The 25,232-nt window shown below is 47.2% G+C and overlaps 2 protein-coding genes across 9 annotated transcripts in view; one reads left to right on the top strand and one right to left on the bottom strand.

The window, feature by feature from the left end:
• Nucleotides 1-1,814: 1,814 nt before the first annotated feature.
• On the bottom strand, nt 1,815-17,649 carry MRPL2 (mitochondrial ribosomal protein L2). Of its 2 annotated transcripts, XM_066611840.1 has the most exons (9): nt 17,549-17,564; nt 16,529-16,679; nt 9,695-9,782; nt 6,773-6,938; nt 4,537-4,678; nt 4,254-4,369; nt 3,460-3,570; nt 2,955-3,028; nt 1,815-2,093 (listed from the first exon to the last, which is right to left on the bottom strand). In XM_066611840.1, the coding sequence occupies exons 3-9, from the start codon at nt 9,761-9,763 to the stop codon at nt 1,881-1,883; spliced, it is 891 nt and encodes a 296-aa protein (XP_066467937.1). In that variant the 5' UTR covers nt 9,764-9,782; nt 16,529-16,679; nt 17,549-17,564; the 3' UTR covers nt 1,815-1,880. The 2 variants fall into 2 exon arrangements, with proteins under 2 accessions (XP_066467937.1, XP_066467936.1); XM_066611839.1 differs by lacking the exon at nt 16,529-16,679 and having other exon boundaries at nt 17,549-17,649.
• An 81-nt stretch (nt 17,650-17,730) lies between these two features.
• Nucleotides 17,731-25,232, top strand: part of KLC4 (kinesin light chain 4) — a 75,068-nt gene continuing 67,566 nt past the window's right edge. For 4 of the 7 annotated variants that reach the window (XM_066624835.1, XM_066624864.1, XM_066624854.1 and 1 more), the window contains exon 1: nt 17,731-17,893. The gene's annotated coding sequence lies outside the window, so the exon portion shown is untranslated. The remainder of the gene's footprint in view (nt 17,894-25,232) is intronic. The other 3 variants (XM_066624824.1, XM_066624794.1, XM_066624803.1) reach the window with 1 other exon arrangement.

Raw genomic sequence — 25,232 nt, 5'->3', positions numbered from 1 at the left:
CAACTCTCCCAGTAGCCCCATCCTTGTCTTTGGATTTGTCTCACTGAATGGAGCCCATTGCTCATGGCGACTGCTTCCTACTTTTGTAGAGGCATTTGAAAACAGTGTTATTTACTTTACTCAAAAGTAAGCCCACTGTGTTCAGTAAGACTTAGGCTGTAATCCTTTCTTACTGGAAACAAACACCTCTATTTATAAGACATGGCACCCAAGCTGCAGGTTTCACACAAAGTGAAATGCATCTCAAACAGCCTGTAGCTTCACTGCTGCTTATTTCCATTAACCACTTCACAAGAATTGGTGGCAGAGCTGTAGGCTCCACTTGATGACAGTGAGAAGGATGGGAGGGCTCACCTTATTTGGAACCTATAGTTCCATCACAGTGTCTTACAAAGTGGGAGTGGAGAAGTTTAGCTCCCAGGTTCTCCCCACCCACAAGAAGTGAGAGCTGAGCCACAGGCTCTGCAAGAGGATGACAAAGGCAGCAAAGTGAATGTGCAATGGTGGGAGTGAGCAGCAGAATTTGGGAGTTCCTGTGAGCAGTGGGTCTTGGACTGTTAGCCTGGAGCATCCCTAAAAAGCAAACCTGATCTTTAGGAGGAGTGCTACCTCCTCCTCAACAGCCTACACCCCAAAACTCCTGGTCAGCTCTCCTATTAGCCATGCCTCTGTCTTGTCTGAAATAAAACTTCAGCTTGTTTGTCCACATCCAGTTGCTCACTGAGCCCAGGCACTGATTCATGGTCTCCAGGGTATCCTCAGTATCAGATGAAAAAGAGAGGTAACTTATTAATGACACTTCAGCTCTAACCTCTGGATAGGCTCTCCAGTAATTTCATGTAGATATTGAAAAGGATGGGAGGCAAGATCAAACTCTGTGAAACCCCACAGGTCAACAGGTCAAACAGCAGTATCCCAGCACCAACTTCTAGGACCTACCCTCAAGGCAGGAGCAGAGCTACTGCAACCATGTTCCCTAATCCTATATCAGCAAGACAGTCCAGAGGAATACCATAGTCAATGCTATCAAAAGTGACAGAGAAGTCCAGCAGAACCAGCAGAGTTGTATTTTCCCATACAGAAAGGGCAGTAGTAATACAGTAACTGGAAACTTTGGGTCCAACTCTGAACTGTTTTGAAACTACAGCTAAAGAACAGACTATGTTGAACATTCATTAGCAGCCCACTTCCATGTATGTACTTAGGTACATCTAATTAGATTAGACCAGGGGTGTCCAAACTTTTTGGCAGATGGGCCACATCATCTCTCCGACACTGTGTAGGGGCCCAGGAAATAATTTACATTTAAAATTTATATAAATTTTCATAAATGAATATATTAGAGATGGAACTTATATGAATAGAATGAAGGTCTCGCAATAGCTCAAGGCCTATAAAAGGACTTGTACGAAGCAAGGCTGGCCTTTCCTTCACGATCGCCGCTGCTTCACAGATGTGAAACAGCAAGCAGTGGGGGGAACCCTTGGCCCGCAGCTCATGCAAGAGGTTGAACTGTTGCCCTCACGCTGAGAGCAGTCGCCTCGGGCCAGCACGGTCTCCGCAAGTCTCCGCAGGTACAGAGACTCATTGGAGACTGGAAGTTCCCTGCAGGCCAGATTGGGGATCCCTGAGGGCTGCAAATGTCCCCCGGGCCAGGGTTTAGGCACCCCTGGATTAGACTATTCCTGCTAATTTAAGTGGAATTGCCCATGACTACTGCACATGACTGGGCTGTAAGAGTTCTAGCCCCATTCCAGAGGCATGCCGTTCTCTCTTGTATTTAGTCTTATACAAAAAAACAAATATCACTAGCGTTGGCAATTCAGAAAAAGTAGATTTTATTGACAGAATCCTAGACACACACAAACAAAAACTCAACATTATCCCCGTGCAACTGCTGTTGGCTGGTTCACATAGCTCTTCATGGGAGGGAGAGGTCTGATTTTGCGCCCTGCCCATCCTCCTTTGCGTTGCCACAGACCACTTCTTGGGCGCTTTCCTAGCCACCGGTTCCGGCCAGCTTTCCCAATAATTTCTTTGTTGTGGTCAATATTGGAAACTCGTCCCACTGTAGCCATGCAAGTCTCCAACACCTGTAAAGATAAGAGAGTTAGTGAAGATGAGGTAGTAAAGGGCTGGTACCTCATAGTGGCTAAGAGACGAATCAGAACCTCCTCATTTCATCTCCAATCTCTGCCATGAATTCTGGTTGACTTAGGCAAGCCACTCCCTCGCAACCTCAGCTGCAATATGAGTGAGCCTTGAAGGTAACAAAACTTGATTTAGCAGACCTTGGAAACAACTTACATTTTCTGCACCATTAAAAACTAGTCATATACATTTTGTACATGCATGTCTCCAATGACTTCAATGCATTCTGATTTAACACTCTTCCCCGCCCCATTAGTGTACTAAGAGGGTTCACTGTAATACACTCAACCTTACATGGTTGTAACAACTACATGAAGAACTAATTTAACCCATTTTTGCCCTACCCTCAAGTATACACATTTGGTCCCTGCTGAGTATATGCAACATTGGGAAGAAATGGCCAACGATGGCTAGCACATAGAAAGTGCTATATAAACCCAAAGTATTATTAAGCAGAATATACTGCTAGGTACAGCCCCTTTTATTACAAAGCATAAAAGTGGAAAGCACAAGAGGTCCATCATGCATGCTCCATATCCAAAAACTGCAAGCCATGCTGTGCAGCATTCAAGCCTCATGTGTTTGCACCATATATGTGGAAAAATCCACAGAGGTGAAGAAACGTCGCAGCACGGTACCCTTGATTTTTAAAGTCTGTCAACTGATGCTATTTTAGTTCAGGACCAAAACAGAACTATAGGAAGATGCCCTGCAGACATGCCCCAGGTCTGTTAGCAGCTGCTGTCTCGCAACATTCCACCCTCTGTTGAGCCTTCATAAAATTCTCCACTGTACACACATACCTGCATTTGCCTCTTGGAGGGCAACTGTATTATGGCCGTTCCATTCACCTTCCTTAGTAATACACCACAGGTTCCTGTTAACAACATGCAAAGAGTGGTGGGTGAGTTACAATATGCTTCATCACTATAACTTCATTCGTACTGGAAGCAGCATGGGTCCCACTGTCCCATGATTTCATCCCAGAACAGATCTAGGAAGGGGGTGGGTTCAGTGGCAGTCACTGAATCCAAACCCCCTTTTCTCTTTCTTACTCTCATTACAGTTATGAAAATGTTCATAGAATGCTCTGTAAATTTTTTATTCGAGTATTCAAAGAAGCATATGTATGGAAGGAGGCAGGATATTTTCTTTTAAAAAGACAGATTTCATTTATTCTCAGAGTTCCAACAGGTTAAACCTCCTTCCACAATTGTGAAGGAGAATAATCAACGAATGTTCTTCGTCAACTACTGACCATCCTTTCATGTTTGTTGCACCCCTCCAAAATCTAAATCCAATACTGACCTGCTGCTCGGATATACTGTGCTCCTTTTCCAGGATGGCTCTCCAAGTTGTTGATTAGGGTCCCTACTGGCAAAGCCCCAACTGGGTATGCATCTCCCTCATTAGCCAAGACTGAAAGACAAAAATCCCACTATCAGATTAACACCAGTAAAAATCCCAAAGAGAACTACATAGAACCTCCTGATCAGATGCTATCACCTTACCTTGGGCTGACATCAGGTGGGGGTCAGTTGGCAAAAAGGAGCAAAGTCTCCATCCCTGAAAGTGTCTAGGTTACCAGCCAAAGAGAGAAAAGGAGCCAATTTGTCATCCAGATCACCTCCTCAATGGCTCCCAAACGAATACAAATTGGATCAATTCAAATCTAACTGTGATGCCAACATCCTATCTGGGAAACCTCCCCAAGAGAAAAATGACCGTAACTTGGGATCTTAATTTGGTTCTCAAACTTTTCAGAGGCCCTAATTTATAATTATGGGTCCTCTAATTTAGAGACCCTCATTTGCTTGATTTATAAATGCCAAGGGGTGTGGCTATAATGGTGATTGGGCAGAAGTGCCCTCCCCCAAGTAGCAGCTTTTTGAATCCTTGATGCACATAGCCTAATCTGCCCTGTCAGTTTCGCATGACACCAAAAATTGGGTCCCAAACCCACAACTGAAGAACTGCTGCCCTAGGATATAACTATATCTAAGCTGTGACCATCTCTGCAATACTTCACACATAAAAACCCTAGCCTGAACCCAAGCTCCTTGCTGTGACTAAGCCTTCTCAAAGGTAGATAAGGTATTTACCTGCCATCCTGCCTATGTGTCCTGAAGTTTTGATGATATCGCCAGCCTTCATGTTTTCTGTTGCAACGATCCAGCGCTTCTGTTTCCCTCCAGCCACCAGTGCTATCTCAGCAGATCTGCCACAGACAACAAGAGAACCCAAAGAAAGGAGGTCAGCTCAGGTCATCAGTTTCACTGATGAGAGAAAAATAGGCCACACACTATGGATCCTCTGAGCCACAAATGCCGTATGTCTCTTTGCATACTTTCCATATTGCCTGTAAAGCACTGGGCTGCTGCTCACCTGCAAGCATCAGGTCGGACCTGAATCACTTTCTCCTCAAAGGTGCCAGATTCTGCTCCATCTCGACTGTGCAGTCTTCGGAAGTCAATCATCCGGAAGCACTTCCTATGTCCCCCTCCAATTCCATGTACACGGATACGACCTTGTAGCAGACATAGTGCTCATTAGTCATCATATATTAATTTGAAATACTATAACCAAATGAATAAGAACATAAGAAGAGCACTGCTGAATTGGGCCCAATGCTCATCTAGTCCAGTTTCCCTCAGTGACTACCAGTTGCCTCTGGGAAGCCCAAAAGCAGGAGCTGAGGCATGCCCTTCCCCAGCAATGGATATTTAGAGACATACTTCGACTGAACCTGGAAGTAACATATAACCACCATGACCAACAGCCAGCGACAGACTTGTCCTCTATTGATTTCCACTTCTCTATTCACTTTCTCTACACCATTTATAATTTTTTTAAGTACCAGTCATCCTTACCATAACCACCTCTTTTCTAAACTAAAAACCCCAAATGTTTTAGCTTTTCCCCTACAGAAGGTGCTCCAGCTCCTTGATCATTCTGGTAACAAAAACTAATAACCCAGAAGATTACCAGTGAACCAACTTACTTTGATAAAAGCAGCCAGAAATTGGCTAAAACCCAAAACAAGATTAGACATGTTCTGATTTTAAAAAGTAAAGCTTCTAACTTTTGGATGTTGATACAAGTGGCAGGCTTAAAGACCAGAAACAAACAAAAAGGGGCCCACATTGCTGCTGTTTATATTTTCATAAGAACAGATGTTATCCAACACTCATAATTAGTTTTAAAAACACCACATAAATATTTTGAATAGGTGATTCACATTTTTCATCATCTGAGTACAAATCCCCCCCAAAAAACAGTATGAAGCAATACAGTTAGTACAGTTTGTATGAGATGGGAGCCAGAAAGCCTATGCTGTTTTAGAAGTTCACTCAGTGGCCTTAGGTACGTCACTTTTATGACATCTCAGTTTTAGGGGCCAATCCTAACCCCTCAGAGCAGCAGCACTGGGGAGGAGGGGCTGCCAGCACTGGGCCTGCTATTTGGCACTGGGCCTCAGCATCAAGTGGAGATGCCATAGAAGCACCCCAGGGTAAGTCATACCGCCAGGCAGTAGGTGCAGATTTTGGGGGCAGGAGGATGTTCCAGGGTGGGGGAGGGTGGGGAAGAGGAACTGACGGGCCCGGGAGGGGGGGTGGGACCAGCAGAGTCCAGGTTTGCCACTCTGTGCCGGCAAAACAGCCAGCGCAGACTCTAGCCCCAGTAGCCCTACTGGGTTAAATGCTTTGCAATTAGGCTGCCACCCACAAATATGCTTAGAAGCAAGGAATAATACATAAGTGTGATCATTAAGCATTGCATATGTATCTCAATATTTTCACGTGTCTCTAATCATTCCCCCAACAAATAAGGTCTCCCCCCCCCCCCCCGCAACATCCTCCCAAGTCAGTGAGGGTGCAGTGAGAAAAGATCAGGCTTGGAGAGATGAGACATTAGTAAAAGCTGGGTGCAGTGAGGGTAGAAATGTTAAAGTTATGTATGTCTGTGAACAAAGAATACCTTTAAATATATTCTTAAAAATTATAATAGTTTTTTTTAAGTCATTCACTTGCCCTCAGAGACCAACACTATGAAACTTAAAAAAAATCTTTCTATAATGTAGGAAGTTCCTCTTATTTTTCTAAACCAGTATTTCTCAAACTCCTACATGGGAGTTGGGAGTACTGTAAGTTGTTGTGGGGTGGGGGGAAGGTGGCATCAAAATCCCCAGGATCGCACTATTGCCAGGGTCAAGAGGGGGATTTTTTACTTATCTGCAGCCAGCACTGCAGTCCTGGCCTGGGGGTTCCTTACAGTTCTTGCAGGTTCCTGGTGCCTGCAAAAGTCTCAAAAAAGAAAGAACTGGGCACTTCTGGTTTTCATGTTGAAAGCAGAAGTGCCCTTTTCCCCCTTTTAAATACCTTTGCAGGCACTGGGAGCCCTGTGGAGGGCTCCCCGCACCTCTCCCACACCCCCCGGGACTGCAGTGCTGGCTACAACTCCACCTCCTATTCCCAGCAGCAGCATGATCCTAGGCATTGTATTGCTGCCTTTCCCCTCACCCCATAAAGGGGCATTGGCTGGTGCTTCCCAGGCTGGTGGGTCACAACATCAGTTTGGGAACCCTGTTCTAAACACAGGAACACCATAGCTCAAAACATACCTGTGTGATCTCGGCCTCCTGTTTTTTTCATGGCAATAGGTTTGGTGGTGTATTTGATCCTGCATTTCCAAAATGGATCACAAGTAGACAAAACCGCAGAAGTGCTGATTTCACGGTATACGTGGAGTTGCCCAGTAAGACAGATGGGCTTGGGAAGCACAGGTATCTAGGAAAAGACAGACAGCAAAGAGGGTGCAGTGCTCTATGAAGTTTGTGCTCCAACTCCTCTGGTTAAATCCACGGTGTGGGTGGAGTCACCCTGGAGATTTTATAATCTTAAAATCTTACAACGTATAATCTTACAACCTTGTGCAATACAGGGACAACCTTGTAGTAAAGTTCTTCTAATGGGTTTAAAATGCAGCAATTTTTGCAGAATTCCAGTTGTAATGCTAATGCTTGCAGAAGGCAAAATGCCAGGCCTTAAGAGCAGGAAAAATCTATCAACTGCCTCAGAGGCCTCTTCTCCTCCAACATGTCTACATCTCCACTGTTTTTCCACACAGTGCAACTACCACTGTAACTATCCAAACCTTGTCCTTCTATAATAAGGCAATGTAACTTCCATAACCATAGAAATAATGCATAGAGATAATTATTATGTTTCGTCTGCTCTCCTCCTCCAGCACTACCTTGGAGAAGAATCTGGGAAGCCTAAAATAGACAATGGAAAAAGAAGGCTGTACCACAACAGAATTACAGACCATAACCAGCCTCCAAGAGTTTATTAGGAAGAGCCTATACTATGTGACAGGCAGGTACTTAGCTACTAAAATGAAATATGCTGGGTATAAAGCCTCTTTAAAAATCACACTGTACAAGCCAAAAATCATAGCAGGTGCTATTGCTCAATATCAAGGAAAAGGCATATCTGCACATGCTCAATGGAATTGTCATTTATTGTATCCGTATGCATCGTTGGCCAATTTCTGGTGAGCTCTAATTTATACCTTGATGATAGGAAATATATATATCCCATTAATGCATTCCATAAACCATACATAACCATACAGATATGTTGAAAATTAACAGTTCATAATATCAGATGAATCATAAAATCAATAGAAAGAAGACAAGTAAACAGTATTTAAATTGTTTCCAATAATGCAAATGGTTGAATTGAGTCTTGAACCGTACTGTTCTAATAATAATAATGAACAATAATGGGCAGAATTTACTTCTGAGTAGACATGTCCAATATTGCACTGTAACTTAATAACAATGATTACTTTACTGCACAGGCCTATCCATGTCTGGGGCCAGCTCAGTCAGAAGCAAGGGGAAACTCTTCCCCTTACCCCTGGGTAAGCCACCACAGCTCCAATGGGTCTCTTCGAACTTGTGCCACCTCCTGAGGTGGTACAAGTCTGAGGGGAACAGAGCAGCTTGGAACTGCTCCACGCTGCTCGAAGAACGAGGTTGGGATCCAGCATAACTGCCAGGCCCCAGCCCCGCCCGCCCCCTGGAATGCCCTCTGCCCACACTCCCCCTGCCCCAGAATACCTCCCTCCCACCTCCTCCCTACCCCCTCCAGACCCCTATATTGGCTGAGCTCAGCCTACACAACCCTCCCTCCCCAAGTCGGCTCAGAGGCAGGATGCAGCCTCCGTGGGCCAGCGCATGTCCCTGCGCTGACCCAGTTGATTCCCAGCGAGGTGCAAATGTGCTTTATGGTACATTTGCGACCCTCCTGGGCCGGCACAGTTAGGATTGCGCCCCCACTCATATAAGCAAAATTACAAATAGAACCATTCATAATTGATTTGAGAACATAACTGTTTCATTTTAAAATATATTATGAATCTTGCTGCTGCCCGAAGAACATAACTTGTCATTTGTTCAGTATGTATATTTTACAATTGCAAAAACTATAAATTAAATCTGCTCCCAAATGCTTCACATTGCCATCAGTTGTTGAATGTACGTGGCAAAAATCTGATGACATCAAATACCATCAGAAATTGATCTTATAAACAATTTTTTTAAGAAAAAGAAACCAGGTTTAATTGGGCTTCATGATCAACAGGGCAGCCCAATCCAACATAACCCCCCTCTCCCCCGCTAATGCAGCTGTTCCAACAGGGCACATGCTGCATTTAACATGGGAGTTTTGAGCCCTGGAAGCCTCTTCAGTGTAATTTTGCTGGTGTAAATCCAAGTGGCCCTGGGTAGGTAGATCAAGCCTGAGAAGAAGGATAGGATATCAGCAAAGCTGCTGCCCCTGATAACTGTCCCCTTATTACCTTCACCCCCATCCCTGCCCTGCTCCTTGCCCAGTTCTTCCCCTTCCCATTCTGCCCACCCACTGCCCCCTACACCAGCTTAAAAGCACCCAAGCTCTCATGGTGACCACTGTTGCCCAGCCATTGCAACTCATAGCTTGTGGCAGCAGCTAGGCTCATCACCTTTTGTAACAGTCATACAGTGCACTGCACGGCTGGAACACGAGTTCCGGTGGCACAGCAGGCCCGTATGATTGGGCTGTAAGAAAATCTAGCCAGAGAGAAGACATGCTATACTCCAGTGGTTCCCATCATTTTGCACTTGCATACCCCTTGGCAGCCCATATCCAAAAATTGTACCCCTCTTATTAGCAAGATGTTTGTAATTAATATAGTTGCTTATATTTTAAATTTATATGTTTTCAACTTCTGGTCCATATCTGATAATACACAATTGGATGACCAAAAACTAGCAGTTGGTGGGGCTTTCACAGCCTTCTAGCTGCTGTTCCTTCCTTCCTTGCTAGCCCTGCAAGGCATTCTAATGCAGACCTGCCTTTTTCTGCCATTGTTCAATTCTTTTTCAAGTACCCCTGAGGTACTTGACCCCAAGTTGGGAACCACTGCTATAACGATGGATGCAAAACACCCACACTAGAAACAGAAAAAGGCTTTAGCCAACAAGGCTAAATTCTCCTACTTGTAAGAGGCGAGGGCTTGAAGACAGAAGCAAGGACCCAAAGCTCCGGATCAGGTTAGATACAGCCATGGGTAGCAAGACCTGTTCCCTGTGGTAGAGAAGAAGAAACCATTACTTCAAACCAACACTTACAAAACAACAAGCCCCTGCTACCCTTCCCTTTCTAGATCCAATCTTAGCTGCAGAGTGGAGCACAGGATTGTGTCTGTCCTTGCACAGGGATGCAGAACAAGGTAGGAGACCACAGGATAGGGTGGGACCCCAATATGTACAGTTTGTGGCTTGACTACTAAGACCAGTAAAAAACTGAATGCTTCCAAAAACTGGAACCCAAAACTATTGGAAATAGTTTATTGATTTACTTATATGAACTGGGTAAAAAGTGTCTCAATACACCCACCCACAAAACAAGACCTAAATTATTCAGTATGTTAAATCTATTGTTAAAAAATAGGTTGTGCTTCCCCCCCCCCCTTCAGAAAGCAGCCATGGAATGGGAATTTGCAGAAAAACTGTGGGACATTGAGTGGACAACATAACACCACAGCAGACGCGTGTGGCCTCTGGGAACCAAGTGCCTCGCGAACTAAGTGCCAGGTAAGGCACGAGAGTTTAGCATCTGGGCGAGGAGAAAGCAAGGAGACCTCTGAGTTTTGGGGAAGGAGAGGAGGAGGAGCAGGAGGAGGAGGTAAGTGTACTCATTCTAACGCTTTGTCTTTCTAACTCCCTGTCTTCTAACCTTAACCTTACTTTTAAATCAACCTTAAATCAAAATTGAAAGTTAGCACCTAAGGGAGGTACATAGGTCTACTCGTGAGTAAGAGCAGAGTCCTACTCATGAGTAAGAGCCCAAGGGTCAGGCATTTAAATCAAAGTTGAAAGTTAGCTGCACCTAAGGTAGCACCTGATCGAAGGAAGGGAGGAGGATAAAGTGAAAAGCAGGTTTTTCTACTTGTTTAAATTAAACCTATACCTAACCCAGGTTAAACTTAATCTAAGTTAGAACATAACCTAAACAGGTCAGTAAATTGGGACACAGGACACAGGATCTAGAGAGCAATAAACAATTAAACAAACCCAAATAAAAACTAGCTTGAGGTTACAAAAACAGTCCAGCCTAAGAAAACAGAACTAAGAGGGAAAGAACCTAGTAAGGGGCAATTCCCAACCCATTAAGAGCCCCATTAGGCTAATCCAAGCAGTCCATTCAGGAGCCTGCAGAGTAGGTCACGCCCATCAGCAGCCTTGTTGTCTTCCTGAGCTTTTGTAAACTCACCTGGGAAGGCCAGCCCCCTTTCAATCAGGAAGGAAGGAGGGGGGAGGAGCCAGCCAGGAGTATAAAGCTAGGCCGGCCATCGCGTGAGACTCTCTGCAGACGCGTGTGGCCTCTGGGAACCCAGTGCCTCGGGAACTAAGTGCCAGGTAAGGCACGAGAGTTTAGCGTCTGGGGGAGTTCAGCAGCAGGGCGAGGAGGCCAGGACCCCATACACTGCCCTTCCTCTTCCCTTGAGAAGAGGGCTGCTATCCAGTGTACGGTTTTTAAAAGGACCCCTAAATAAAACAACAACAACAAAAAAAGCTATGCAGTCAGACAGCCAGCAGCAGGGTGGGGGCTATCTAGTGTTCTGCATCGAGTGCCACATGTATGATTATATGCCTCTGGGGCATAAGTCATGGGTGTGTCCTCGGTGCAAGGAGCTCGAGGGTCTCAGGGAACGCGTCTGCTCCCTTGAAGCCTTGGTGGCCGACCTGGAGAAGCGCAGGCAAGCAGAGGAGGACCGTGGGGAGACTTCCGGGGACGATCAGGCTTCGTCCCAACCTCAGGCGTGCAGCTCCTCGGCTGCCCGGGTAAGAAGTCTCGGGACTGGAGGACGTCATCCTGGAGAGGAGGGAAACAATTCCCTAGGGGGGACCCCTTCTCCAGGGGATGGGCCCGTATCCGAGCGCACTCGGGATACTCCTTGGTGGGAGGGAGGTCGGGGGCTTCTTGTAGTGGGGGATTCGATTATTAGAAACATAGAGAGGGGGGTTTGCGATGGATGTGAGGACCGCATGGTGACTTGCCTGCCTGGTGCGAAGGTTGCGGACATCACTTCTCGTCTAGACAGGCTAGTAGACAGTGCTGGGGGAGAGGTAGCGGCTGTGGTGCATGTCGGCACCAACGACGTGGGCAAGTGTAGCTGGGAGGTCCTGGAGGACAAATTTAGGCTTTTAGGCAGGAAGCTGAAAGCCAGGACCTCAAAGGTAGCGTTCTCTGAAGTGCTACCTGTTCCACGCACAGGGCCAGCTAGGCAGGCGGAGATCAGGGGTCTCAATGCGTGAATGAGACGGTAGTGTAGGGAGGAGGGGTTTAGATTCGTTAGGCACTGGGGAACTTTTTGGGACAAGCGGGGCCTGTACAAGAGGAACGGGCTCCATTTGAACCAGAATGGAACCAGACTGCTGGCGCATAACATTAAAAAGGTGGCAGAGCAGCTTTTAAACTGATCCCTGGGGGAAGGCCGACAGGAGCCGAGGGGCATCCGGTTCGGGACTCCTCATTCCTATGGGATGAGGATGGGGAGGTTAGAGAACAACAAGACAAAGGCAGAGTAGGAGTAGAAATTGGGAAAGGTAGGGTGATGGGATGTGATAGACGGTTTGGCACAATGAGAGGATGCGGGGACAAAGGAGCGAATAAGCAGCGCATCCTGGGGCATTCCGTGTATAAATGTTTTTATGCGAATGCCTGAAGTCTACGAGCAAAGATGGGAGAACTGGAATGTCTGGTGACAAGGGAAAATATTGACATAGTGGGCATAACGGAAACCTGGTGGAATGCGTAGAATCAGTGGGATACCGCAATCCCGGGCTATAAACTCTACAGGAGGGACAGGCAGGGGCGTGTTGGAGGTGGGGTGGCCCTTTATGTTAAGGAAGGGATAGAATCCAGCAAAGTAGAGATTGAAGGTGGGTCCGACTCCACCGTAGAATCTGTGGGTTAAATTACCAGGCTTGTGCAGCGATGTAATACTGGGGGCGTGCTATCGTCCTCCAGACCAGAAATCTGATGGGGACCTTGAAATGAGGAAACAGATCAGGGAGGTGACAAGGAGGGACAGGGTTGTAATCATGGGGGACTTCAATTATCCTCATATTGACTGGGTCAATTTGTGTTCTGGTCACGATAAGGAAACCGGATTTCTTGACATGCTAAATGACTGTGGCTTAGAGCAGCTAGTCACGGAGCCCACCAGAGGACAGGTGACTCTGGATTTAATATTGTGCGGTACACAGGACCTGGTTAGAGATGTAAACGTTACTGAGCCATTGGGGAACAGTGATCATGCTGCGATCCGTTTTGACGTGCACGTTGGGGGAAGAATAGCAGGCAAATCTCTAACAAAAACCCTTGACTTCCAACGGGCGGACTTCTCTCAAATGAGGAGGCTGGTTAGAAGGAGGTTGAAAGGGAGGGTAAAAAGAGTCCAATCTCTCCAGAGTGCATGGAGGCTGCTTAAAACAACAGTAATAGAGGCCCAGCAGAGGTGTATACCGCAAAGAAAGAAGGGTTCCACTAAATCCAGGAGGGCGCCCGCATGGCTAACCAGCCAAGTTAGAGAGGCTGTGAAGGGCAAGGAAGCTTCCTTCCGTAAATGGAAGTCTTGCCCTAATGAGGAGAATAAAAAGGAACATAAACTGTGGCAAAAGAAATGTAAGAAGGTGATACTGGAGGCCAAGCAAGACTATGAGGAACGCATGGCCGGCAACATTAAAGGGAATAATAGAAGCTTCTTCAAATATGTTAGAAGCAGGAAATCCGCCAGAGAAGCGGTTGGCCCTCTGGATGGTGAGGGAGGGAAAGGGGAGATAAAAGGAGACTTAGAGATGGCAGAGAAATTGATTGAGTTCTTTGCATCTGTCTTCACGGCAGAAGACCTCGGGAAGATAACGCTGCCTGAACGGCCCCTCCTGACCGAGGAGTTAAGTCAGATAGAGGTTAAAAGAGAAGATGTTTCAGACCTTATTGATAAATTAAAGATCAATAAGTCACCGGGCCCTGATGGCATCCACCCAAGGGTTATTAAGGAATTGAAGAATGAAGTTGCAGATCTCTTGACTAAGGTATGCAACTTGTTCCTCAAAACGGCCATGGTGCCAGAAGATTGGAGGATAGCAAATGTCACACCTATTTTTAAAAAGGGAAAGAGGGGGGACCCGGGAAACTATAGGCCGGTCAGCCTAACATCCATACCGGGTAAGATGGTGGAATGCCTCATCAAAGATAGGATCTCAAAACACATAGACGAACAGGCCTTGCTGAGGGAGAGTCAGCATGGCTTCTGTAAGGGTAAGTCTTGCCTCACAAACCTTATAGAATTTTTTGAAAAGGTCAACAGGCATGTGGATGCGGGAGAACCCATGGACATTATATATCTGGACTTTCAGAAGGTGTTTGACACGGTCCCTCACCAAAGACTACTGAAAAAACTCCACAGTCAGGGAATTAGAGGACAGGTCCTCTCGTGGATTGAGAACTGGTTGGAGGCCAGGAAGCAGAGAGTGGGTGTCAATGAGCAATTTTCACAATGGAGAGAGGTGAAAAGTGGTGTGCCCCAAGGATCTGTCCTGGGACTGGTGCTTTTCAACCTCTTCATAAATGACCTGGAGGCAGGGTTGAGCAGTGAAGTGGCTAAGTTTGCAGATGACACCAAACTTTTCTGAGTGGTAAAGACCAGAAATGATTGTGAGGAGCTCCAGAAGGATCTCTGCAGACTGGCAGAATGGGCAGCAAAATGGCAGATGTGCTTCAAAGTCAGTAAGTGTAAAGTCATGCACATTGGGGCAAAAAATCAAAACTTTAGATATGGGCTGATGGGTTCTGAGCTGTCTGTGACAGATCAGGAGAGAGATCTTGGGGTGGTGGTGGACAGGTCGATGAAAGTGTCGACCCAATGTGCGGCGGCAGTGAAGAAGGCCAATTCTATGCTTGGGATCATCAGGAAGGGTATTGAGAACAAAACGGCTAGTATTATAATGCCGTTGTACAAATCGATGGTAAGGCCACACCTGGAGTATTGTGTCCAGTTCTGGTCGCCGCATCTCAAAAAAGACATAGTGGAAATGGAAAAGGTGCAAAAGAGAGCGACTAAGATGATTACGGGGCTGGGGCACCTTCCTTATGAGGAAAGGCTACGGCGTTTGGGCCTCTTCAGCCTAGAAAAGAGATGCTTGAGGAGGGACATGATTGAGACATACAAAATTATGCAGGGGATGGACAGAGTGGATAGGGAGATGCTCTTTACACTCTCACATAATACCAGAACCAGGGGACATCCACTAAAATTGAGTGTTGGGCGGGTTAGGACAGACAAAACAAAATATTTCTTTACTCAGCGTGTGGTTGGTCTGTGGAACTCCTTGCCACAGGATGTGGTGCTGGCGTCTAGCCTAGACGCCTTTAAAAGGGGATTGGACGAGTTTCTGGAGGAAAAATCCATTATGGGGTACAAGCCATGATGTGTATGCGCAACCTCCTGATTTTAGAAATGGGTTATGTCAGAATGCCAGATGTAGGGGAGGGCACCAGGATGAGGTCTCTTGTTATCTGGTGTGCTCCCTGGGGCATTTGGTGGGCCGCTGTGAGATACAGGAAGCTGGACTAGATGGGCCTATGGCCTGATCCAGTGGGGCTGTTCTTATGTTCTTACCACATCACTTACTTGCTGAAAATTGCCCACCTCCTATCTTCTATCTAGTGCTATCCATCCAGGGACTCCATAAGCGCATGCTACACCCTTCCATGAAAGCAAACTGAATCAATGGCCACTTAGAATAAAAATACATTTTATCCTCTTCTTCCCCCCAGAAGCCCAGAACCGCATATAGGATGGACACACAGACATGGACACATGGACACACAGTTTCTTTAATTATGGGCAAGTTAAGAGTGAAAGACCGTTACTGGGTCATGGTTGCTCAAGACACTCTGCCCAGTAAGCAAGAGAGGCTTGGGAAGAGATCCTGGAGCAGGACTAGCATATCTATGAGACCAAGTGAGGTGGTCACCTCAGGCAGCAAACAGGTGGGCAGCACCTATTTCCATTCTCCCACTTGTCACTGTCCTGCCTCCCAGTCCCTGGACTAGAAAAGCAAGAGGGGACCAGAGCAGAAAAGGAAGTGTGAAGGAAAGAAGAATGGTGGGTTAGCAGTGTTTCTCAACCAGTGGCACTCATATCACTGGTGGTACTTGAGATGGTGTTCGGTGCTACTAGCAAGACTCCAGACCCTGCTACTTGGCAGTGAGACCAACAGTGCAATGCAACAAGCAACTGTAGGAGGCTCAGCTCAGCAGGCAGAGCTCCAGCATGCACTTTTCTCATGCTCCAAAAAGCCCTCCCATCTGCCCCTAGCCTTACTGGTGCTTGTCATGTTGTGTCTGACTTCACAATCCAGATGTAACAGGCAATGACATCATCACCAGTTACTTCCGGTGGCACTTCCAATAGGTGAAGTGGTACTTGGGGGGACAAAAGTTGAGAAGTGTTGGGTAAGAGTGTTAGAACAGAAGAGGAAGTATAGTGGAGACGGAAGTGGTGGGCTTTTCTATCTCCCTCTTCCTTTTCCAAGCCAAAGGATGTAGGGAGCAAATGCTGGCACACTACAAGGAGCAACAGACATGCAGCCAGAGCCACCAGGAGAGTCCTGGGCCAGCACGGTGCTGGCAGTGAAACCTTTATCCGTTGGTGTTGGTGCAAGAACAAGTCTTGTGTTTCTAGGAGACAGCTGGTGAAGGCTCTATAAGGACAGTGTTCTAGTGCACAAAATGGAGAGAAACGGACTCATGGATCTTGCCTTGAGACACAGGCTCCCACATTCTCTTGCCCCTATCTAGAGGATCAGTAGGAAGACCATCAGACTTTGTTCTCACGCTAGTTGTGGATAGAAGAGCAGAAGTAACAACACTTCTGTGGTGGTGGGGTAAGGTGGCGCAGATCCACTGCTTCTGGTCAGAGAATATGGAAGCAGGTTGGGACAACGTCTCTGAGCAGAGGCACAACAAGAAGCCCTGGCACCCAGGGCAGTGATGTCATGATGTCACATGATACAGTGATGTCACTTCCAGACTCTCCCTGAAGAAGGAGGTACTGGCAGCTTCACACCCTCCAGTTCATTCTCCTGTGGAGAGGCCCCCAGCAGAGCACATGGGGCAGGCTCCATCCTAGTTACACCTTTGTCTCTAAGGGCCGTTTTGTAAGAGACTAGTCTAAGAACAGCCCCTGCCAGCATTCTTACTCAGAAGCACTGTATGCCCTATTGCATTGGTTCTCAAACTTAGCACCAGAACCCACTTTTTAGAATGAGAATCTGTCAGGACCCACCGGAAGTGACCTCATCAAGCAGGACAGTTTTCAAGGCTGCAATCCTACCCACACTTACCCAGGAGTAAGTGCCATTGACTATCATTGTTAAAAACATATAGAGTAGCCTGTTAAAAGAACAGATCCATCACATTTCCCCAAAGCAGTCCCAAGCCTTGGCAGCATCAAATCTAAAAATAAAATACTGAAATAAACGGGGACCCACCTGCAGTTGGCTCACGACCCACCTAGTGGGTCCCGACCCACCGTTTGAGAAACACTGTTTGCGTTCAGGGGACTTACTCCCGAGCAAGTGGGGCACGAACTAGCAGCCTCCACAAGAAGAAACGTTTCCAGGGAGCGAGCCTCAAGGGCCTCCCCAACAAGAAGCCACCCACGGGGGGCTGAAACACCCTCCCCAACTCCCTCCAGCCCCAGGGAACGGGGGGAGCAGCACAGTCCCTGGGCGCGCACGGGTACCAAGCACTCAGGAAGGCTCCCAGCCATCACTCACCCTACATGAGGCCCCAGCAGCTCTCCCTTCCCCAGGCGTCCTTGGAACCCATGACGCATGCGCACTCCCCCACCTGGGCGGGGCGTCAAAGTCACCTGATCCGAAAGCTCCGCCTCCCTCACGCGCGTCACCGTTCACAAAGCTCTGTCCAAGTGCATTATGGGAAACGGCTTGCCTCTGCCGCCATGTTGAATTTAAAGGGGCCGCAGCTAGAGAGGGCGGAGTCAGGCTGAGGGTTGTTTTTCCACTTGGCAGGATCAGCCTCAGTCTTGGGGAAGGTAGTCAGGGAGCGCTCCGTGCATGCGCGCTCCATCCATCTGGAGGACCCAGAAGACAAAGCAGCAGGTAGGAGCTCCGTCTGACCCCCTTTCCCTTCAGAGGGGCGCGGGCTGAGGTGGTCGTGAGGAGAGGCCGCGCCCCTGCTCAGAGCGGCCGGGCTGTCTCTGGCGCTGCCCTGGCAACGGGGCGTGATTCGGACGCCGGCGAAGGAAGGGCCTCTGGGTCTGCCTGGGGATGGGTGGCTGGGAGCCCCTTGCAGGAGGTACTTCGCTCTAGGAAGCCCCCCCTTCTCCGGAAGCCCTTTCCCCTCAGCCGCCCCCCCCAACGTCGCTGCGCAGTGACAAGGGAAACGCACTCTGCACGTGCTCAGAAGCACTGCTGTCTGCTCTTCACATGCTCTAGGGCTGCGTCTTAAGGTCGCAGTTAGAAACAGATGTCGCTGTTAAGCCCTGGAATGAGAACCCAATCCTGGGTATGTCTACTCAGAAGTAAGTTCCATGAGTCAGTGGGGCTTACTCCCAGGAAAGTGTGGCTAGGAGTCACCTTCTAGAAGTGTGGCTAGGAAAGTGTGGCAACCTCAGAGCCCAATCCTATGCATGCCTACTCAGGAGTAAGTCCTATTATGTTCAATGGGGCTAACTCCCAGGTGAGTGTGGATAGGATTACAGCCTAAATTCCTGTGGCACCTTGTGAATCGGATGCCATCCTCCTCATCATCCCTGACTCAATGGCAGATTGTTGCTCTTGGAGAGCTGCCTCTGTCCCTGCCCTGCTGGCAAACTGAAAAGCCTGCGCTTCGGGCTACTAGAAGATGGCCGACAGATGCCCAGCATCTGGGCTGGCAGCCTTGTGTAGTTTGACAGACGGAGACAAGATATCTCTGCCATCTGCCTATTCTGCGGGATTGTCTTCTCCACTTGTGAGCTGGTCCCCGAAGGAAACGGGCTATGGGCTTAAAGCTTCTGCTAGGACAGGTGCCAAATTGGCTTCTTTAAAAAAAAAATGCTTCCTTCCAGTACCCTGGCTTTGTATTCACCCCCAGGCAGTGCCATCCTCCTCACTGATTCAAGGCTGCCTGTGTTATCACAAGTTGGATGTGTTTACATCCTGCCTTTATATCTGCTTCTTTATCTTTATTTTAGAACAGCTATTTTCAACCTTTTTTCATCTCACTGCACACTGACAGGGCACTAAAAGTATCAATTCAAACCATCAGTTTTTTTGACATTTGACAAGGCAAACCACATTGACAGCACGGGCTCACATCCCCCAGTGGCCCTACTAAAAATGATCCTCCCCCAAACTCCTGCAGCACACCTGCAGATCATCTGTGGTACACCAATGTACCACAGCCCAATGGCTGAACATGGCTGTTTTAGAACAATAGTTAGCCCTCCTGGTTATGAGGGTGGAATTGGGATTTCTGATATGGAAGCAGCTAAGGCAAGCCCTGTCATGTTGTGGAATCTGTGGAGCTATAGGACTCTTATGTATTCAAGAGATCCTTCTCTGAATTCTCTGGTTTATCTGGTGCCAAAGAAATATGGAATAAATCTGGCTAGTTTTTCTTAGTGGGAATGTGGTTAAAACCTTGTGATGTAACCTTCTGTAACTGTGCTAGCATTTTCAGTTATCTACCCTATAATTGTGTTAGTGTTTCCATTTTAAACTTTACAGTGACAGAACTGAAGTATCTCCTTGTGTGGTGCTTTTTCTTTGACCTCTACCCCCCCCCCGCCCTATCTAAAAGTTAAACTACTCAATTTGTTAATCATGCAGATATCATCCTGAAGGAAGTTTTGATCTCTGCTGCCAGCTTTGGCAGACTATGGGAGGAGTTTGCATGTATGTGCTTGGTTGCAAGGTCTGCTGTGTATGTGGCACCATCCTGCTATTTATAACCATGATGCTATCTCCCTGTGCAACTGTGGGCTGTGGTGTCCTGCTACAGGGCGTTTAATAGATTTGAAGCTGTAACCTTTGGTGCTCCCTTTTTCAAGGAACTGAGCTATGATAGCTGCAGTATCATGCAAAGTTAGATGTACTGTGGATTGTAGTGAGCTCAGATGTGCCTAGCTCTACATGAGATTGAGTTAAAGGTTTGCTGTTGCAATGCCTGAACAAGACCCCTATCCCTAAATTTATGGTATGTTACCCATCTGGGGGTGGAAAGCTTAGTTCTCCCAAAGCTTTTGGTGTGTTCAAGTGTTCCACAAATAAAAATACCAAGCATGAACTGTGATCAATTGTGCTGAAGCACCATCTGGTACAGAATTCTCTCCAGCTGTGACCAGATATTCCTCAAAGACTCCTCAGGCTCACTGTTTATAAATTAAAATTCTCTGTAAGTACCCAATGCTGTGATGAGTGTTTAAAGTAGTGCCATGCTTCTAAGGATGATACTGACCTGGGAAAGAGGTGGAGGAGAATTGTACTAATAACACAAGTAATGAAATCATTTATTTATTTACTAATGAACTGAGAAGTGTATAGTATGGTAGTAAAATCTGTGGAACCTGTTTGCTCTTGTTTACTCAAGAGTTTAAAAAGAGTAACACTCTGCCTCAGAGAAAGCAAACAAACATATGTCAATTTGATTTAAAAGCAAACAAATCTAGTATTGAAAAAGCACATGGGGGAATATTTTACAACTCATGTAAAATGGGGACAATGGCAAGATCTGTGCCCACATTTTGTAGTTCACAATTTTTTAGGTGGATTATATCACTTAGGGCCCAATTCTATCAAACTTTCCAGCACTGATGCAGCTATGCTGTGTGCAGCATCCTGCTGTGGGGAGGCTGTTGCAGAGACCTCCTCAAGGTAAGGATGTTTATTTTACCTTGGGGCTGCATTGCAGTTGCAATAGCACTGGAAATTGGATAGCACTGGACCTTTAGTGTTTTATCCCACGTTCAGCCCTTGATATCTCTTATAGTAGGGTCATTTGGCTTACTAGTCTAAATGGAACCATAATGTAAAGCAGCGTCATAAGTTTAAGTGGTATATGTATGGTAAATAACGTAGAAGAGGACTGTAACAGAGGTCTCAACACAATGTTAAGACTGAAATCCTGTACAGTACTGTTGGGCTCCAGGCCATAGAGGTCAACTGCATCCTCAAAGGGTAGTGGTGGGGTACTGTCAGGTTTGGCCTCAACACAGATAACCCAGCCCCAGTAAGGTTGTGGGGGAAGGGGGTTGCATCACCCAGTTCCTTCTCCCCTAAGGTTGCAGGGTCTCTAACCCCTGTGGTTCCTGGTTCAGGGTCTAACCAGCTTCCACTCCAGCCAGCAGCCTACATAAGAACAGCCCCACTGGATCAGGCCATAGGCCCATCTAGTCCAGCTTCCTGTATCTCACAGCGCCCACCAAATGCCCCAGGGAGCACACCAGATAACAAGAGACCTGCATCCTGGTGCCCTCCTTTGCATTGGCATTCTGACATAGCTCATTTCTGAAATCAGGAGGTTGCACATACACTTCATGGCTTGTAACACGTAATGGATTTTTTTCTCCAGAAACTTGTCCAATCCCCTTTTAAAGGCATCCAGGACAGGTGCAGTCACCACATCCTGTGGCAAGGAGTTCCACAGACCAACTACACGCTGAATAGAGAAATATTTTCTCTTGTCTGTCCTAACCCTCCCAACACTCAATTTGAGTGGATGTCCCCTGGTTCTGGTGTTATGTGAGAGTGTAAAGAGCATCACTTTATCCACTTTTTCCTTCCCATGCATAATTTTGTATGCCTCACTCATGTTCCCGCTCAGGCAACTCTTTTCTAGGCTGAAGAGGCCCAAACGCCATAGCCTTTCCTCATAAGGAAGGTGCCCCAGCCCAGTAATCATCTTAGTCGCTCTCTTTTGCACCTTTTCCATTTCCACTATATCCTTTTTGAGATGTGGTAACCAGAACTGGACACAATACTCCAGGTGTGGCCTTACCATCGATTTGTACAACGGCATTATAATATTAGCCGTTTTGTTCTCAATACCTTTTCTAATAATCCCAAGCATAGAATTGGCCTTCTTTACTGCCACTGCACATTAGGTCGACCCTTTCATCGACCTGTCCACCACCACCCCAAGATCTCTTTCCTGATCTGTCATAGACAGCTCAGAACCCATTAACCTATATGTGAAGTTTTGATTTTTTGCCCCAATGTGCATGACTTTACACTTACTGACATTGAAGTGCATCTGCCATTTTGCTGCCCATTCTGCCAGTTTGGAGAGATTTTGTCAGGTATTTTTCAGGTATAAGATCCTTCTGGAGTTCCTCACAATCACTTCTGGTCTTCAACACTCGGAAAAGTTTGGTGTCATCTGCAAACTTTGCCACCTCACTGCTCAACCCTGACTCCAGGTTATTTATGAAGAGGTTGAAAAGCACCGGTCCCAGAACAGATCTTTGGGGCACACTGCTTTTCACCTCTCTCCATTGTGAAAATTGCCTATTGACACCAACTCTGTTTCCTGGTCTTCAACCAGTTCTCAATCCACGAGAGGACCTGTCCTCTAATTCCCTGACTGGAGTTTTTTCAGTAGCCTTTGGTGAGGGACCGTGTCGAATGCCTTCAAGATATATAATGTCCACGGGTTCTCCCGCATCCACATGTCTGTTGACCTTTTCAAAGAATTCTATAAGGTTTGTGAGGCAAGACTTACCCTTACAGAAGCCATGCTGATTCTCCCTCAGCAAGACCTGTTCGTTTATGTGTTTTGAGATTCTATCTTTGATGAGCCATTCCACCATCTTATCCGGTATAGATGTTAGGCTGACTGGCCTACAAGAAGCCCGCAACCCCACTCCCACCGAGGAATATCCTGAGTGCGTTCGGATACGGGTCCATTCCCTGGTGATCCCCCCAGGGGATTGTTTCCCTCCTCTCCAGGATGATGTCCTCCAGCCCCAAGACTTCCCGCCCAGGCAGCTGAGGAGCTGCACGCCTGAGGTTGTGACGAAGCCTGATAGTCCCGGGAAGTCTCCCCATGGTCCTTCTCTGCGTGCCTCTGCTTCTCCAGGTCGGCCACCAAGGCTTCAAGGGAGCGGCCGCGTTCCCTGAGTCCCTGGAGCTCCTTGCACCGAGGACACACCCATGACTTATGCCCCAGAAGCATATAGTCATACATATTGCACTCGATGCAAAACACTGGATAGCCCCCACCCTGCTGCTGGCTGTCTGACTGCATAGCTTTTTGTTTTGTTTTATTTTTGTTTAGGGGTATTTAAAAACCCTTCACTGGTTTGCTACCTCTTTCTCAAGGGAAGAGAAAGGGCGGTATCTGGGACCCTGGCTTCCTCACCCTGCTGTTAAACTCGCACAGATGCTAAACTCACGGTGCCCTTACCTGGCACTTTGTTCCCAAGGCACTGGATTCCCAGAGGCCACACACGCTTCTGTAAAAAGGTTCACACAGTGGCAGGCACTAGCTTTATACTCCTAGTTAGCTCCTCCTCCCTCCCTCCTTGCTGATTGAAAGGGGGCTGGTCTTCCCAGGTGAGATTTCCAAAGGTCAGGAAGACAAAAAGCTGGGGATGGGGTTAATCTACTCTGCAGCCTCCTGAATGGGGTGCTTGGATTTGCCTAATGGGGCTCTTATCAACTCCTAAAGGTCAATGACTATAACCTAAAGGGCAGTGACTATGCTAAATTGCCCTGGCTGGCTGGGAACTGACCCTTCCTAGATTCTTACCCTCCTAATTCAGTTTTCTTAGGCTGGACTGTTTTTTAACCTCAAGCTGGTTTTTATCCAAGTTTAAACTGCACTGGTTTAAGGGTTTTGGGGGCTTGACAGAACTTACACACTAAGGTTTAAATCCTGTTTAGCCCTGTTTATAAAATGGAAGCACTGAGTGTGTTTTCTCCTTCTATTATCCTCTTCTTTGTTTAGTTTGGGCTCCTGCTCATACGTAAACTCTGGTCAACTCACAGTGGACCTTTTAGACTTGTGCTCTAGCTCCCTTTCTAAATTCTATCTCCTGCTTTTATTAAGTGTGCACCTTTATTTGAATTATTTATTTATTTATTGCGCTCACCTAGATCCTGCATCCCAATTTACTGAACCTTTAGATCAGGGGTCCGCAACCTTAAACATCTGGACCCGTTCTCTGGAGGGAAAAAAACCTCAGGAGCCACAGAACCCTTTTGACATCTAAAATGAAGATAATACTGCATATATAGTTTTTTTTTTTACCTTTATGCTCTTATAGGTCCCATTTTTATAATGTAGCCCCCTCTTGTAGCTTTTAGTTAGTTTTGTCATACATTCTTGTCCTGTGTTTTCAGACACCTGGTCCTCTATGGTGTTTTGCCTGATTCCAAGGCCATTCTCTGCCTGGAGAATTAGGCCCACTTTAAGCAAATTAGCTCCCCTTCTTTCCCCCAACAAATGACCCTGGTTCTGCCCAGTAGTCCTGCTGGACCCCACCTCCAGGGTAGCTCGCCTGTTCAACCTGCAGAGGTCCTCTCTCCTGCCAGCAGCCTCCCACCACTACAGCAGACCCTGGGTCCTCAGCAGGTCTTGGGCACAGCAGCCACGCTTCAAACGCCAGTGTCTCCAGCAGTTAGTCACAAAGTCAGTCAGAGTATCCAGGGCAGAGTCCAAAGTCAATAAGCCAAGTCACAGTCCAAGATCAGATTCCAAAGTAAGTCAGTCAAATCAGTCAGAGTATCCAAGTCAAAGTCAATAAGCCCAGTCAGTCTCCTTTCCTACCTCCAACCTGCACTCCTTCTACAACCCACACCCCCTTCCTCAGGTGCCTTATATCCCTGAGGGCCCTATTGCCTTCAAGTGGCTGCAGCTGTGCAGCACACTCTGCTGGATGCCCAGGCCTTACCCTTAAAGGGGCCACTGCTGACAGCACATCTAGCTCCTCACCAGATCTTCCAGGATTCCAATACATATGGCGGTTATGACATCTGCTTATCTTACATGGATACTAAAGAACTCCCCCCACCTTCCAGAGGCACCCTGCTGGAAGGAAGAAAGGACATAGACTCCAGAGGTGGGGAAGAGAAGAAGGGGGGGAGGGGGGCAGCCACAGGCCAGCTTCTGCCCTGCCTGCCTGCCTGCCCTCCCTCATTCAGGTTGCAACCCTCTCCACACTATCCTGGGAGTAAGCCCCATTGGCTACAATGGGACTTCTGAGCAGACAAGTTGGTTGGAGCTCTCAGGTTGCAGTCCTCTCCACACTTTCCTGGGAGGAAGCCTCACTGACTACTTGTGAGTAGACCTTCATAGGAGGGGGCTGAGGCTGCAGCCCTCCACACCTTCCTGGGAGGAAGCCTCACTGACTACAGCGGGGCTTACTTGTGAGTAGACCTGCACAGGAGGAGGCTGAGGCTACAGCCCTCCACACCTTCCTGGGAGTAGCCCAGGGACTACATTGGGGCTTGCTCT

This window comes from Tiliqua scincoides, chromosome 1 (genome assembly GCF_035046505.1).
Source record: "Tiliqua scincoides isolate rTilSci1 chromosome 1, rTilSci1.hap2, whole genome shotgun sequence".
NCBI lineage: Eukaryota > Metazoa > Chordata > Lepidosauria > Squamata > Scincidae > Tiliqua > Tiliqua scincoides.
This window is presented reverse-complemented; position numbering and strand designations above follow the sequence as displayed.